The sequence below is a fragment of the Pipistrellus hanaki genome (genome assembly GCF_964339955.1).
Source record: "Pipistrellus hanaki genome assembly, chromosome: 5".
Classification (NCBI taxonomy): domain Eukaryota; kingdom Metazoa; phylum Chordata; class Mammalia; order Chiroptera; family Vespertilionidae; genus Pipistrellus; species Pipistrellus hanaki.
In genome coordinates, this window is record NC_140507.1 from 29,273,881 (window position 1) to 29,288,524 (window position 14,644).

The following is a 14,644-nucleotide window of genomic DNA, read 5'->3' on the forward strand; positions in this document are numbered from 1 at the left end:
CTCTCCCTCCACGGTCCTCCTGCTGCCCAGTCTGGCATCCAGGCACTCTCTAGGTGAGCAGGTGTCAGCCGTGCCTCTCAGCCTGAGCCTGGCAGCCCTGTGGGTTGAGATCTGCCACAGCTGGCAGTTTCCCTGCTCTCAGCTGCCCCAACAATACCATCTCTCCTCAGAGCCTGTCTGCTTGGCGCAGAGAAGCAGAGCAGCTGGAAACTGAAGATGGTCCATTGAGACAATCTTGACCAAATCTTTCTGGACAAGCAGTCTCTGTTTTCTGGCCCTGGAGAGAATACACATGCTGTGGGGAGATGGGGCTGAGGGCAACCACAGGGACATGGGCCTGATGCCATCTCTCTAGGATGAAGGCAGCAAAGGATGATGGGGAATCCCCTTTCTGAGCCTCAGTCTCCCTGTATGATCTGATAGGGCAGTTGTGTGAACTGAATGATAGGAAAGTCACTTAAAAGTCTCCCTAGATCAGTGTTTCCCAAAGTGTGGTACGGGTACCCCCAGGGGTACGGGAAGAGTTTGGTGGGGATATGCACTGCACCGTGCTTAGCTGCGCCTAATTCTACGTTCTCATGAGTACGAGGGGTACTCAGCGTTACGTAGATTATAGAAGGGGTACGCATATGTCAAAAGTTTGGAAACTGCTAGATCATGAGCTTCTCTGTGTAGAGAGGACCAATTGGTTGGTCTTTGAAGTGAACCTCATCAGCAAAAATTGTTCTAATTAAAGGCTCCTCGCTCTCCTTGACCTGACACAGTCCAGTAAGTAAAAACCTTAGATCAGAAAAGGCAGGAGACACTCATTTTTGTTGTTGTTGTGGTTGTTGTTCCAGCTTCCCTGGTCAGGAGAACAATTTGAGGAAGAAAGTGAGGGAAGGTGTCTGATTTAAAAGGGCATTTGGGGGAGGGTAAAAACAAGCCATGGATGGGTAGTGTCAATCCAAGGTCTAAGAACAGAGATTTGTGGGAAGCTCTCCTTCAGCTCCCTCCAAAATGTTTACTCGTGATTGGATTAAGAAAGAATTATTGGTGTTTTTCTCCCTAAATAATCTTCGGAGAAGTTAATGTAATAAGCTAAAACAATCACTCTCTCCCAAGTATGCTTCATGCTTTCGGCTGTCTGCCGTGGCTGTAAATACCCTAGAGATGGACTAGCCCCTGGATGTAGGTGGAGCAAGGAATGGAGCCCGAGAGCCGGTTTCCTGTGACAGAAGGTAAACCATTCAGTGCGTCATGATTTCCAAGAGGGATCCCAGAGCAAACACAGACCAGCATTGTCTAGACATCCAACATGCCCCGCAGCAGGGCTGCCTGGAGCGGCGTGCTTCTGCCCTGCTGGCCTGGGAAACTCAGCTGAGCTTTCTTGAAAGCTGGTGAAAAGGGGCTTGTTTTAACATAAGGTCCATCCCCAAAGACCTCACCACTACCCCATTCACCAGGTGTAGCTTGGTTAGTGATGAGACTGTCTTCAGAAAATGTTTTCTTGTGGGAATCTGTGTGTTTGGGAGGCCGTTTGGGGGCTTCTGGATGGTGACCGTGTCTCCTCAGTTCCCATGCCCTTCATCATCTCACCAGGGGTGTTGGGGAGGCCCCTCGAAGCAGGGGATCAGAATGATACCAGACTGGGGGTGAGCAACCAGGAGAAAGTTGGTAACTCTGGGCCAAATGGCCTCTGCTGACCCTGAGAAGGCCTTCTCCCTAGGGTTCAAAGTTGAAGAGAGAAATCTGGGGCAGTTCACCCGGGCCCTTTAGGGCTGCTCACTCGTGGACCACCGACATTAACCACTAGCCTTATTCTCCCTGGGGCAGGAAAGTAGAGTAGCAGACCTCCCCACTTACTAGCAGGTGACTCTGAGCGGGCTCCTTAGGCTTTCTGAGCCTCAGTCTCCCTGTATGATCTGATAGGGCAGTTGTGTGAACCGAATGATAGGAAAGTCACTTAACAGAGGCTTGATAGGTACTAAGTGCCCAGTTGTTGAGCTTCTTCTAAAAAAAACCCCAGGTATACACTTTAAAATTGAAGTTAGATGAATAACTTCATTGAGTCCTACCTGAGACCACTGATCAAATCACGTTATAATAAATCTCTCATAACACATCTGTATGACTCAACAGTTAGGGTCTGTATTATTTTCTCATTGTCGCTACAACACATTATCACAATTTTAGCAGCTTAAAAAAACACAAATTTATTATCTTACAGCTTTGGATGTTAACGTCAAAAATTGGCCTTATCAGGCTAAAATCAAAGGCTGCATTCCTCCTAGAGGCTCTAGGGAAGAACCCATCCCTTATCTTTTCCAGCTTCTGGAGGCTACTTGCATTTCTTGGCTTGTGGCCACATCACTCCAGCTTCAGTTTGCATTGTCAGATGTCCTTCTCTGACTCTGACCCTCCTGCCTCCCTCTTGTAAGGATCCCTGGACTCATCTGACAATCCTGGATAATCTCCCTCTCTTAAGACCCTTAATTTAATCATTATCTACAAAGTTTCTTTTTCCTTGTAAGGGAACATGTTCACAGGTTCAGAGATTAGGATGAGGACATCTGTAGGGAGTCATTATTCTGCCCACCACAGGGCCATTCCCCAGATGATGTATAGATTCACAAAAATACTCAACAGAACAAAATTCCATGTCAGCTAAGCTGCCTCCTACGAGTTTGCAGAATGGGACAGAACCTCCAGGAACCTGCCTAACAGAGGTGTTTGGTGTACAACAACCCTCGGTGTTGGGTGGACAACAAATCTCAGCTACTTTGGAGCAGATTTCCCATGAGTCCCAGCTGGCTGGACAGAGAATATGAATTAGGAAAGGAGGTGCTGGTGTGTGTCTGGGGACAGCCTGTCTTCCCTAGATAGCTTCTCACCATCCTCTTCTTATTCCTCGTGTGACCAAGGTTGTGGGATACAGGAAAGGGAGACCAAGGAGGGCTCTTCTTCAGTGTCACTGTAATGTCTCTGGCTGCCCCACCTCAATGAGAAATAGCCCTGCCAGCCGATGAAAGCTCAACCATACACTGGCTGGCTTTGTAAGGGACATATTTCTTTTTATTTATTTATTTATTTATTCATTCATTCATTCATTTATTTTTTATATATTTTATTGATTTTTTACAGAGAGGAAGAGAGAGAGATAGAGAGTTAGAAACGTTGTTGAGAGAGAAACATTGATCAGCTGCCTCCTGCACACCCCCCACCGGGGATGTGTCCACAACCAAGGTACATGCCCTTGACCGGAATCGAACCTGGGACCTTTCAGTCTGCAGGCCAATGCTCTGTCCACTGAGCCAAACTGGTCTTGGCAGGGACACATTTCTAAGCTTTAATGCAGCGCTGCAGAAGTATTAATATTTCAGCCCCTGGGCAAAACACAGCACTGCTTGCTACCAGAGAAAGGGGGTGTCCTGCCAGCTCATCTTGGCTCTGGAGGAGGGCTTTTGTGCTCGTGAGATGTGTTGCTTGTGAAACAACTTCAAGACTTTTGGAACGGACAGCTGCCATTCCAACCTGCCAGCTCCCACCGGCCTCCCGGAGCCACGTTTATGATGTCTGAGCTCCTGCAATGACTGGTACAGTCTCATGATGTCAACCCCGACTTGGCTGCTAACGAGGCCTCCCTCTCACCGGGGTTTGCACAAAGGAGTCCTGTTGAGAGGCAGGGAGGCTTCCTGACCACAATTTCCTGCACCACCGCTCAAGCTGCTGCATGTAAAAATTTTATGGTTTGCTGATCAGACTGGAGCCTAAAATCAGAGTGGGATGCCGTCTCCCTCATAACTCTCTTTGTCTGGTTAGCTATTGTATTACTCTGGTGCTCTTTAGGGTCTGAAATAAAAGCTAACTTAAATCTCCAAGTAATAAAATTCACTCAAGTTACTAAACAGAGGCCCACTGGTAACCGCTTCCTGTAATAAAATCCATATGCTGGCTTGACAAATAGCACTGAAGACTCTGGTTCTTCTCTTTTAGCAAATGCAGAAAAGTTATTGTCTGGGAACGAAGTCATGTCCCCTGAGAGGCGTGCTAAGTGTGGCCAGTACCCTCCCTCCCTCCATGGAGGTGGCTCCAGGTTCCCTGGGTCTCTGTGTGACCTGACACTACAAAGTCTTCACGAACTCCCCACCCTGCGCTTGGTGCCGCTTATCTGCTTTCAAGGTCAAGTTCTCCTTGGTCTTGGGCCTCTTGGTGGCCTGTGCGATAGCCTTCCCTATGACACTTTGCACCCTTTCACCCCAATATACACTTCTTGCTCCAGTCTTCTCCCTGGGGTCTTGCTGAGAAAGTTCCCACTGCCCAAATTTGCCCCCCACTGAGATAGGCCTCTGTCCAACCACCCCCCTACTCCCCATGTACCAGTCTGGTCCTCACCCACATAAATGTGCTTAGGGTCCCATTTTCACCTGGAGGACATCAACTCCAGCCAGCACAGCTCTCTCCCCCTCCCTTCCTGACCACCCCTTGCACTTAATTCCTGGGGATCAGAGGGCAGCTCTGACCGGGGCCTCGGTCCTGGGCACACCAGCGAATGGTGAGGCTGATCTTTCTCAGCTCTCCTAGGGACAACGGAGATAAGTTCAGCTGCTTCTTCGTTCCCTCCCCGGGTTCCCTGGACCTCTCCCAGCTCAGCTCCACCTTCCTGACACGCACATAGTGTTCCAGGAAGGGACCCTCTTACCCCAGATCATGAAGTTTTATATCAACTCATGATTTTCTATCCCCATTTCCTCTTTTGAAGCTGCCTGGAGCAAAGGCCACACTGACAAGTTGAAAGTACATATTGTCCCCTCCGGTGTTGTAAGGCCAGGCTGATGGCTGGGCCTGCCCCTGGGCTCTGCTTGACTCCACTGTATACCTTGTTTTCTGCACCCACACCCCACCCACCTATTCCGTTCCCCAGTGCCCAGGGTGCCCTGCCCTCACTGCTGTGAGGTGAATGCACCATCACGTGGCCACACTCAAAGCCTAACCTGCCCAGAGGGGAAGACTGGGTCATCAGGACACTGGCCAGCACACCACTGTGCCACCAGTGCCTCGTCCTGAGAAGGACACAGGTACAAGGGCCAGTGAGCCAAGGCCACTCACCACCAACAGCAGTGTCCGCCTGGGAACTGCCGGGGAACATTCTCAGTCTGATGTTAACTATTCAGGCAAACGCCTCAACACAGGGCCACCTGAAATGCCAGGGCTGATGCCACCCTGCTGCCAGCTTGACATCACATTTCCATTTTTAGGGAAACTGGTATGGACACAAAGGCAGAGCTCTCTGAAGTTCAGACTCTGACATGCTGAAGAGCTGTGTGCTTGGTACAGATGCTCTGGTCACCTTCCAAGAAGCAATTATATGGGGCTTGGCTTGGTGTTGAGTAATTAACTGTTTATTTAAGCAGATAAGTACACACATGGGAAAAATCAGAGTACTTAAGGTTCTCTCTCTCTCTCTCTCTCTCTCTCTCTCTCTCTCTCTCTCTCTCTTTTACCTTGAGCACCATGAAAGGATGTGTGGTCCATCATTTGCATAATCTCTTTTGTCCATAGCAGAAGGATTATCCCTGGGTGTTTGTTCACTGAACCCCGAAGGTGTGTCCTCTTAGCTCACTCAGCCCTCAGCTTTGAAGCTGGGCTTGGTCAGGTGGGAGCCTGCTGTCCGGGACCTGACCTCGACAGGCTCCCAGGGGGCTGCTGGCTTCTCCCCTAACACCCTTGATTCATAGGAGGATGGACTAACATAATAAGGATCACAGTTGGATATTCATTTCCATTTTAAAGGAAGAGCATTTTCCCTTCCTTCAGTCGGTTATGAAACCGGAGGAGATATCTGCTCCAAAGCAATGTCACGAACAATACTTAGAAAAGAAGCACCCAACATGGGAAGAGGCTCAAGATAGTAGCTTAGAGTCTCATAATCCTTCTCTTATGAGACAAGAGGAGGGCCAGGCCCTCCCAGGTGGCTCAGGAGGTTTCCCACAGCACCTCTTCCTGTCTGCAGGAGAGAGCCAGCTTTGAGCTCTGTTGACAAGTTGGCGCCAAAAGAGATTAGGTTTCCATGAAATTCTGTTAGAACATGCTCGCCGCCCCGTTCCCACCAGGCAGCAGGTGGCTGAGTGCATGTGCCTCCCTGCACGCTGACATCGGTCCACACCCCAATGGCACTCACACTTCTGTTTGTGTGGCCTAGATTTGCAAGTTCTAGGGGTAATAGCTTCTCACATGCATTACTTCATTCAATCCTCCTGTAATCCCATAAGGTCTTCCTATCGTTATTTCCATTTCACAGAGGAGGGAACTGAGGGCTCCAAGGTAAAGCAACTTGGAAACGGAAATGGCAAAGCCAAGGTTTGAATTAGGGAGGCTGAACCTATATTCTTAAGATACACCCTAGCAGGTTTGGCTCAGTGGACAGAGCATCGGCCTGCAGATTGAAGGGTCCAGGGTTCGATTCTGGTTAGGGGCACATGCCCAGCTGTGGGCTCAATCCCCAGTAGTGCAGGAGGCAGCTGATCAATGATTATCTCTCACCACTGATGTTCCTATCTCTCTCCCTCTTTCCCTTCCTATATGAAATCAGTAATATATATATATTTAAAAAGATGCTATGCTGACTCATAATTGCATATTTCTAGGTGCTTTAAGTCTTTCCTGGGTGTTTACCTCAGAGCAGGAGGAATACATAAATCCACCACAGGCTGGTGGCATCTCCATAACGATAATATTTGTATCATTTAGTGAGAATTAAAAAACTCACACGCACACACATACATGCTTCTTGTAATCTCAGATCAGCCCTGAAAAATGTATCCAAGTCTTGTCAGGAACCTTAAAAATGCAAAACAAAACTGGCCGGCTTACTAACACTGCCACTCCCAAGCACACGGTTCCCTGACACGTTTGCACACGCATCTGCCAGGCTCCCTAGGCAGCCTGACCTCTCAGGTGGCTGGCCCAGGGCTGAGGGAACCTGCCGCTGGCGGCCACAGAGCCCAGCCCCCATGGTGGCTGGTGGTCTTGGGTGGGCACAGGTACTCACGTTGATTTGCCGCAGATTTTCCTCTGGTACCACTGCTTGCAGTTGGTGAAGTACTTTTTGTTGGTGCCGATGAGCTTCTGCACGGCACACACGTTGGGGCTGCAAAGAAAGCAGTAGCAGCATTAGCAAGAGGGTCAGCATGCCCACCCCGCCGCCATGTCCTTCCCACCCAGAGGGCCCTCCGGGCTCATTTGAACATTCTAGATGGAGACGATACAGTCATCTCAATCTGGGGACCAGACGGTGGCTTGGGGCAGACGTTGATCCTCCTGACCTAGGTTTCCGTCAGCTTCCTAGAAGTTTCCCTCCAAATTAAAAATTGCCCAAGTATATCACACATGGGCATAACTTCCACTGTGTAAGTATCTTTCTTTGACAAGGACATTGGGTGCATGGAAGTAAAAGCATCTTAAATGTTTTTAGATTGCCTGTTACCAATGGAGATAACAGGCTAAATGAAAGCTGTGGATTTGCTAAATAAATAAAGCAACGTCCAGAGAAGCCCCCCGCCTTTCTCTCCATCTCCACCCACTGACCTGTGCTCTAACCTGTCATCCCAGTGCCCCAGTGCCCCTGGTCCCGGTCCCGGCACCTCCCAGGCAGCTCCACACACTTCCTCCGCCTCCCTAGGCCTGGTTCCCAAACACAACCTAGCCAGTGCCACCCTGGAAACTAGAGGGCACAGCTGGGTGCTGTGGGGACCTTGGCAGGAGACGCTCTCCCACTGAACTCTGTCATTCATGCTTAGACCCCAGCTCCATTCTCACTTTCCCCCAAACGCCTTCCTCCGGTGACACTCTCCTAACTCTGACCTGGAACATTCTAGATGTGGAGAAGATACAGCCCTTGTCTGACCCTGGGCACCACGCAGACTCTTATAACTGAGCAGCATGTGGGTGTCTTCTCTCTTCAACTACCTTAAAGAGCCTGAAGGGCAGGAGCTCTGCCTCATTCTTTCTTTTATGTTCTAGATGGAGCCTCGCACCAGGCCAGCGTGAAAGAGCAACTTGGAATGAACTTGAATGGACAGAATGAAAATACAGTGGAACCCTGTTTCTCGAACTTAATTTGTTCTGGAAGGCTGTTTGTGAAGTGATTTGTTCGAAAACGCAATCATTTTTTCCCATCAGAAATAATGTAAATTGACCTTCAAGTGATTCTGTTTTAACCTTCCTTATATACATGTCTAATGTACTAGTTAATTTATTGAACCACCCCTTACTAGCCTTAAAGGAATTTTTCTGCCTCAGAAATGCTATAACTAATTTTCATTTATCCAAGCAACAAGTTTTTCTACCTCTTCAATTGCCTGTGATTGTTGTTTTGTGGGCACTTTCACACCTTTAGCAACATTAGCACTCTTGGTGGCCTCTTTCCGTGTGAAAATTGTGCTAATCACCCATTTCTCTAGCAACAAAAGCATGCTCTCCTTTGCTGCCTGAGAGACTTTTTGTCATGCTGAGATATCAGCCTGGAAGGACTGTCAGGTGGAAAACTGAAGTTTTGGTTGACAACAGAAGCATTTTTTTTTTTTTTTGTCTGTGAACAACTTGGTAGAAAACAGAATTGTTGCTGAAACCGGTTTGGCTCTGTGGATAGAGCTTTGGCCTGCGGACTGAAGGGTCCCGGGTTCGATTCTGATGAAGGGCATGTACCTTGGTTGTGGGCACATCCCCAGTGGGGGTTGTGCAAGAGGCAGCTGATCGATGATTCTCTCTCATTGATGTTTCTAGCTCTCTATCCCTCTCTCTTCCTCTCTGTAAAAAATCAATAAGATATATAAACAAATAAATAAAAAGAATTGTTCGAGATGGGAAGAAGCATCTAAGAACCAGGTTTGACGGTACCGCTCCAGGGCCACCCATTCAGAAGGATCCTCGGAAACTCTGAGGAGAAGTCATGTGCTAATGCCCTTGGGTTCCGCTGAGAAGACTTCTTTCCCAGAGCCATGGGGTTCTGGTTTTGTATATTTTATTCCAGCATCTCAATTCCTGACCCAAACCATGTGCAGGCCACGCGGTACCAGGGCTTCATTAGGCTCCCGGACAAAGAGGTAGAGGTGGTGACCACTGGGAGGGGGCCTCCCTGAGCTGGAGGCAGGCAGTTCATCTGGCTGAACCCAAGTCAGAGGAAAGCAAAGCAAAGAGGCTGGGGGCTTTCCCATAACCGCTGGGTCCACAGAAGGTCAGGTATCATTCTTCCATATCAATTCCTCTGCTGCTTTAAAATGCAACCAATAGGCATCATTAGACATGCACCGTATCTTTTAGGAAGGCATTGATGAGAACATGGTCAGTTCTCAAATACCCACTGCCAGTTATTGGGCCACAGAGCAGGCTGGCCCTTTATTTCTCCACCCAGGTGGCTGCCACCTCTTGTCCAGGTTGTGGTTCAGGAAGCAAAGGTGAGTAAGCCAAAGGTAAGCCTGGAGAGGAAACCACAGGCTTGCAGGGAGACGAGCCCATGACCCCTTAGGCCTAGCTGTTTTTGGCCAAATGCCTGCAGCTCCCAGAGGGTTTTAACAAGAGGCCACCCTGCTTCTGCTTGCTGCCTGGGACTCACAGGTGACAGCAGTCCCCAGATAACCCCTGGAGAGTGCCTGCTGGCCCTACTCTAGCCCTAGGTGTACCAACTCAGAAGTTCTTTTATCTGACCAGGCAGGAAACAATTACTGTCCAATTCCCTGCAACTTTCCGTAGGCGTCTGGCACATCTTCATTGAGCCTCTTGTGGATGTGGCTCCAACATTCCCCTGAGTGACTTCCCACCGCTGCTGCCTTTTGAGACAGGAGCAGAGGCTGGGGGTGGCTGTGACTCCATCTTCCCCCCACATCAGGGTGAGAGGGGTGGGCTGTGCACATAGGGAATTGATGCTGAAGTGTAACCAAAACGGGCAACCCACTTCTGGACCTTCAGCCTTCAAGTCCAAGTTGCACAGCAACTCTGCTGTGCAACTTGGACTTGAAATCCAGTGCCTCAGGAAATTCAGTCCCGTTTTGGTTGGTGATATTGGGAAGTAGGATTGCATTTTTACTTCTCTTTCAGTAATTCTTTCTTCCCCATAGCAACCCAGATGCAGCTGGGAGTGAAGAGACCACATCCTAGCCACTACTCTCCCACCAGCTTTCTGTGTTTGGACTAAGTCATTCCATCTCACAAAGCTGCAGTCTCTCCATCTGTAAAACAGGAACACGACCAGAAGGTGCAATGCTGGTGACGGGTAATACGGGGCAGCACACCAGCAAGGCATCCTCATTAGTTTTTTTTTCTTTCACATCTTGGAGCACACTTTAGTTCCTTAAGCTAGCAAAGAGGTTTTTCTTCCCTTTTCACCAGTTTTCACTTTGCATAAAGGTTATCCATTTCACACAGGTGCCACGCCCATGGGCCAGGCAGGCAGCCCTGCGGTGTTTTCAGGGACAGTTAGATCAGAGTAAAGGCAATTGCACCTGCAACCATTCTGTCACAGTACCTACCTGTGCATGCAGACTTTACTGGGGGCGGGGGTGTTCGTGTGCCTGCTTAGACCATTCTGCCCATCACAGGTCACCACAGGCCTTTCCAACCGCACAGCAGGAGGCTAATCAGGAGGATTAGCCTGGCCCTGGCTGGGTGGCTTAGTTAGTTGGAGCACCGTCCCATACACTGAAAGGTGGCAGGTACGATTCCCAGCCAGGGCACATACCAAGTTGTGGGTTCAGTCCCCATCATGGCATATGCAGGAGGCAATCTGATATCTCCCTCCCTCTTTCTCTTTCTCTCTCTCTCTCTCTCTCTCTCTCTCTCTCTCTCTCTCTCTCCTTCCATCCAGTCCACTCAACAACAACAAAACACACAGGATTAGCCTGAAGGGGTATTGGGGGTGGGAAGGTGAAGAGGAAGTTCATCTAATATCTGAAATCCATAATAAACAACATTTGTATTTGAAAAGCTATCCCGTTTTCTGGCTGGTTAGCTCTTCTGTACTCCAGGGAAGGAGGTTTGCTATGCAAATGATTCTTGGTAGAACTCTATTAACACCTTTGGGGAAGTTTCACTGTGGTGTGCATAGACACCATTCTAGGGGGCAGTGCCACAGGGTATATTATAGGGGTCTTCTCCTTGGTGGCTAAGACACAGAGGAACACAAACCTCCTGGGCAGATACTACAGCACCCTTCACTTGCAAGAAAGGCAGAGGGACAAAGGTGAGCTGGGCAGAGACAATGAAAATGCCAGGTGCTCACCTTTTGACTTTTATGGCTTACATTTCCCTCATCTTTCTGACCTGTCCCCTCATCCTTTTGTACCAGCCTAAGTCAAAGGTGCTTCTGCCTCTTCCCGAAAGACCCCTGGTGCTCTCTTCTTTCTGCGAGGGCACTGAGTCTGTGGCGTGGCCGGACTCCCTCCCAGTAGCCTCCCTCCCTGCAGCCCTGAGAGGCCAAGTAAGAGCCTAGGGCCACGGGCAGAGGTAACAAGGAAATGACACCCAGCCCGGAGCAGTCCTGGGTGGGAGCCAAGGCTTTGCCAAGTCCTAGAAAGTCAATGCTAATCGCCCCCAGCAGTGAGTTTTGATCTGACTTCAGATCCCCTCATCACTTCGCATGGCAGTCTGGTCACTACCTGGGTGCAAATATCTGGACCCAGTGCCATTTGGGCCCCTACACAACACAACGACTCTATCCACACAGAGTTTTACCGAGCTGTGAAAAAGGAGTTGGTGCAACCGGGCAGGCTGGAAGGTGCGGCAAAGCCCCACTATGTGTGAGCTGGATGGCCTGGTTTGCGAATACTGCCCACCCAGTAGAAACACTGCCCACCTCTGCCTGGGTATGCCAAGATCTTTACCAGGTCAGATCCTCTGCCTGAGTTTGCCTTCTTAAGACAGCGTCTTCTTATGAGCTATGCCCCTAAGGAATATCTGCAAGGACAATGTCCCACACATTTGCAAACTTAGCTATTATTTTAAGAGAGATTCCAATCCTGGTTCCAGTTTACACTGCAAGACCGTAGGAAAGTGGTGTCCCCCTCTGGACTCAGTTTCCCCATCTGTACAATGTGTCTGTGGCCATGAGATTCTCCTGCTCATCTGGCGGGGAGGAGATGCCACCCTGCCTTTACTGCCCCAGCCGTGCCCAGAGAGCGCTGCCAGGCGCCAGGAGGTGGGCACAGGGCCGGTGAGCAGGAACCTGGGGGACGTGGATGCTACCAGCCTGTGTGGCCCCAGTGTCACCGGTGGAGGTGCCGGCCAAGGCCCTGACTGGACGGGAATAGTGTGCTGATGGGTACACGCTTTGCCCTGGCCAACTTCCCACTTTTCTCTCCTTTGCTGGGAGCTAAAAGCCAGAGTTGGGCATCTCATGCTCTTGCCTGGGTCTGGGGTCGCTGGTCCGCTCTTCCACCCCCTTCCTCTGCTGGGCTTTCCTTCCGCCGCCCCCTCCCTCTCCCCACTTCGCGCAGGGCCGGTGCCTCCGGGGAGCGCCCACGCTGATGGCTTTGTCCCGCGCGTCCCCAGCCCGTCCCTCCACCCGGCGGCGGCGGCTTACCCGTGCTGCCGGCCGCGGAGCCGGCTGTGCTGCAGCACCAGCTGGTAGGGCGACCTGGCGGGGCCCGCCTGCGCGGCCGGGGGACCCAGGGCCAGCGCCAGAGCGAGGGGCAGCAGCTGCAGGAGGAGCGCCATGGAGCGAGAGGACAGGAGTGCTTGCTGGCCGGGCGGTGCGAGCGCCTCCGCCGGTCTGGGTCTGGCTAATAAGCGGGCGGCGAGGGGCAGGAGGCCGGGCGGGAGGGTGGAGGCGGGAACCCGGGTGCCTCCCCGCCCCGCCCCCTGCCCGCTGGCCAGGGCTGTGAGGCTCCGCTCACTCTCCTGGCAGACCAGCCCTCCCCTCTCCTTCTTCCCCCGACACCCCCCCCCCCCGCCCCCCTATTCCCCCAACCTGCTAACTGGCACCCAGGCTACAGGTCCTGGGAAAGGAGAGGCTGGAGTGAGGTGCAGCTGTGTCCCCTGCTCCTGGAGCCCGCAGGACCTGACCTCAAAGAGCCTCCAGGGTTTTGAGGCTACAAAACATTGCCCGGAGTGGGGAGAGAGGCAATACTGAACCCTACAAAACTCCCCCCAGCAGACTTGCCCCTGGTTCCAGGAGCTCCCCTCTCTCCCAGGCTTGTTAACTGAGAGATAAGGAAAGAAGCCCAAAGAATGTGGGGCAGGTTTTGCTAGACGGGAAGCCGGTCTTGGCTGCCCTGGAGAAGGGTGGGGTCCGGCACCTTGGTGCACTCATTCTCTCTTCAAAGATCTCTGCCCTGGAGGGGCCAGAGCAAGTAAACAAATAGTCACGGGGAGAGAGGATTCACCCAAGCACAGATTAACCACCCACCCGGTAGTGACCTGGCTCTGCTAGCCTGGGGGAGATAAAGAGGGGTGAGTGGACGGGGTCTGGCTCCTTCAGGCAGAAGGGGAGGTCTGTCCCCTCTGCACAGTCCAGAGATCTGCAGGACACCCAACCATGTGCCCTGGAGAGGGGCAGCGTGGGCCTTGGGAGCCTGGAGGAGGCCCCAGGCCTTGACACCTGTGCTTAGGCCTGAAGGCTCAGGAGCTCGCCAAACAAAATGAGGCGTGCATTCAGGGAACTCAGGTCCTGGGGTTGGCTAAAGCAGGGGTGGAAGAGTTATGGGTAGAGGGAAGCCGTGTTGCAGGGCCCAGACCCAAGCTGAGAGTCCTGCAGGTGATGGAGAAGCAGGCGAGTGACACCATCAGTGTCGGGAGCAGGCCACGAGAGAATCAGCTAAAATAAAATAAGGCAAGACTGGAGGCAGGGAGGCCAGTGACTAGGAGGGGCCCTTGTGAGAGTCTGACCTATGGTAATGGAGGTGGGCATGAGGAGAAGTGACAAGCTGAGGAGTGTCTAGGGGTAACAAACTCAACCGAACTTGGAGACTGCAGATGGGGTATGGGGGGGAGGAGGAGGAGTCAAGGACTACTAAGGTGCTATTGGCATGGGCATCTTGGTTGGTGTTGGTACCATTTTTACTAAGGGACATCGAACAGGTATGGTCTGTCAGGAGAGAGTAAGTGGCTTGGACACACTGAGTTTGAGGGGCTTGTGATCCACCCATGTGGAGTGTCCCTTGGGCAGCTGAATATATATATAAGGATCTGGAGCTCCAGCCAGAGATCTGGAGTGAAAAATCGGATGGGGGAGTGTCTTTGGCCTGTAAGAAGCCGACACTGTGGGAGTGGATAAATTCTTTGGGGTGGGCATGTGGAGCAAGAGGCGAGTGATGACAAATGATGGAGAGGAGGTGTGGCAGCGAGCAGCCACCGAGGAAGTGAGGGAGTGCTGACAGGAGAGCAGGAGGAAATGGGGAGTGTGGGGCCCCAGAGAAGGGAGCTGTGGGTGGCAATGCTGCACGCAAGTCTTTCCCAAGAGCATCTGCTGTGCCTCAGACGGTAGGCACTGGGAAAGCAGGTGGGCAGATTGTGGGGCCACGGAGAAACAGCAAATGTAGAGTATAGATGAGACTTTCAAAATGTCTGTCTGAGAAGGGAAGGGGAGAGCCAGGGCGGAAACTAGAGGGAGACAGAACCATCAGAGGCTTGGACATGTTAGGATGCTGAGGGAAAGGAGTTGGACGAAACCAAG

The 14,644-nt window shown here is 51.3% G+C and overlaps 1 protein-coding gene across 1 annotated transcript in view; it reads right to left on the reverse strand.

The window, feature by feature from the left end:
* Positions 1-12,750, reverse strand: part of TGFBI (transforming growth factor beta induced) — a 33,445-nt gene extending 20,695 nt beyond the window's left edge. Inside the window, exons 1-2 of the mRNA XM_084884529.1 lie at positions 12,554-12,750; positions 7,031-7,129 (exon numbers count right to left, since the gene is read on the reverse strand). Of these exons, the coding sequence (XP_084740655.1) occupies positions 7,031-7,129; positions 12,554-12,687 (233 nt within the window). The 5' untranslated portion in view covers positions 12,688-12,750. The remainder of the gene's footprint in view (positions 1-7,030; positions 7,130-12,553) is intronic.
* Positions 12,751-14,644: the final 1,894 nt, after the last annotated feature.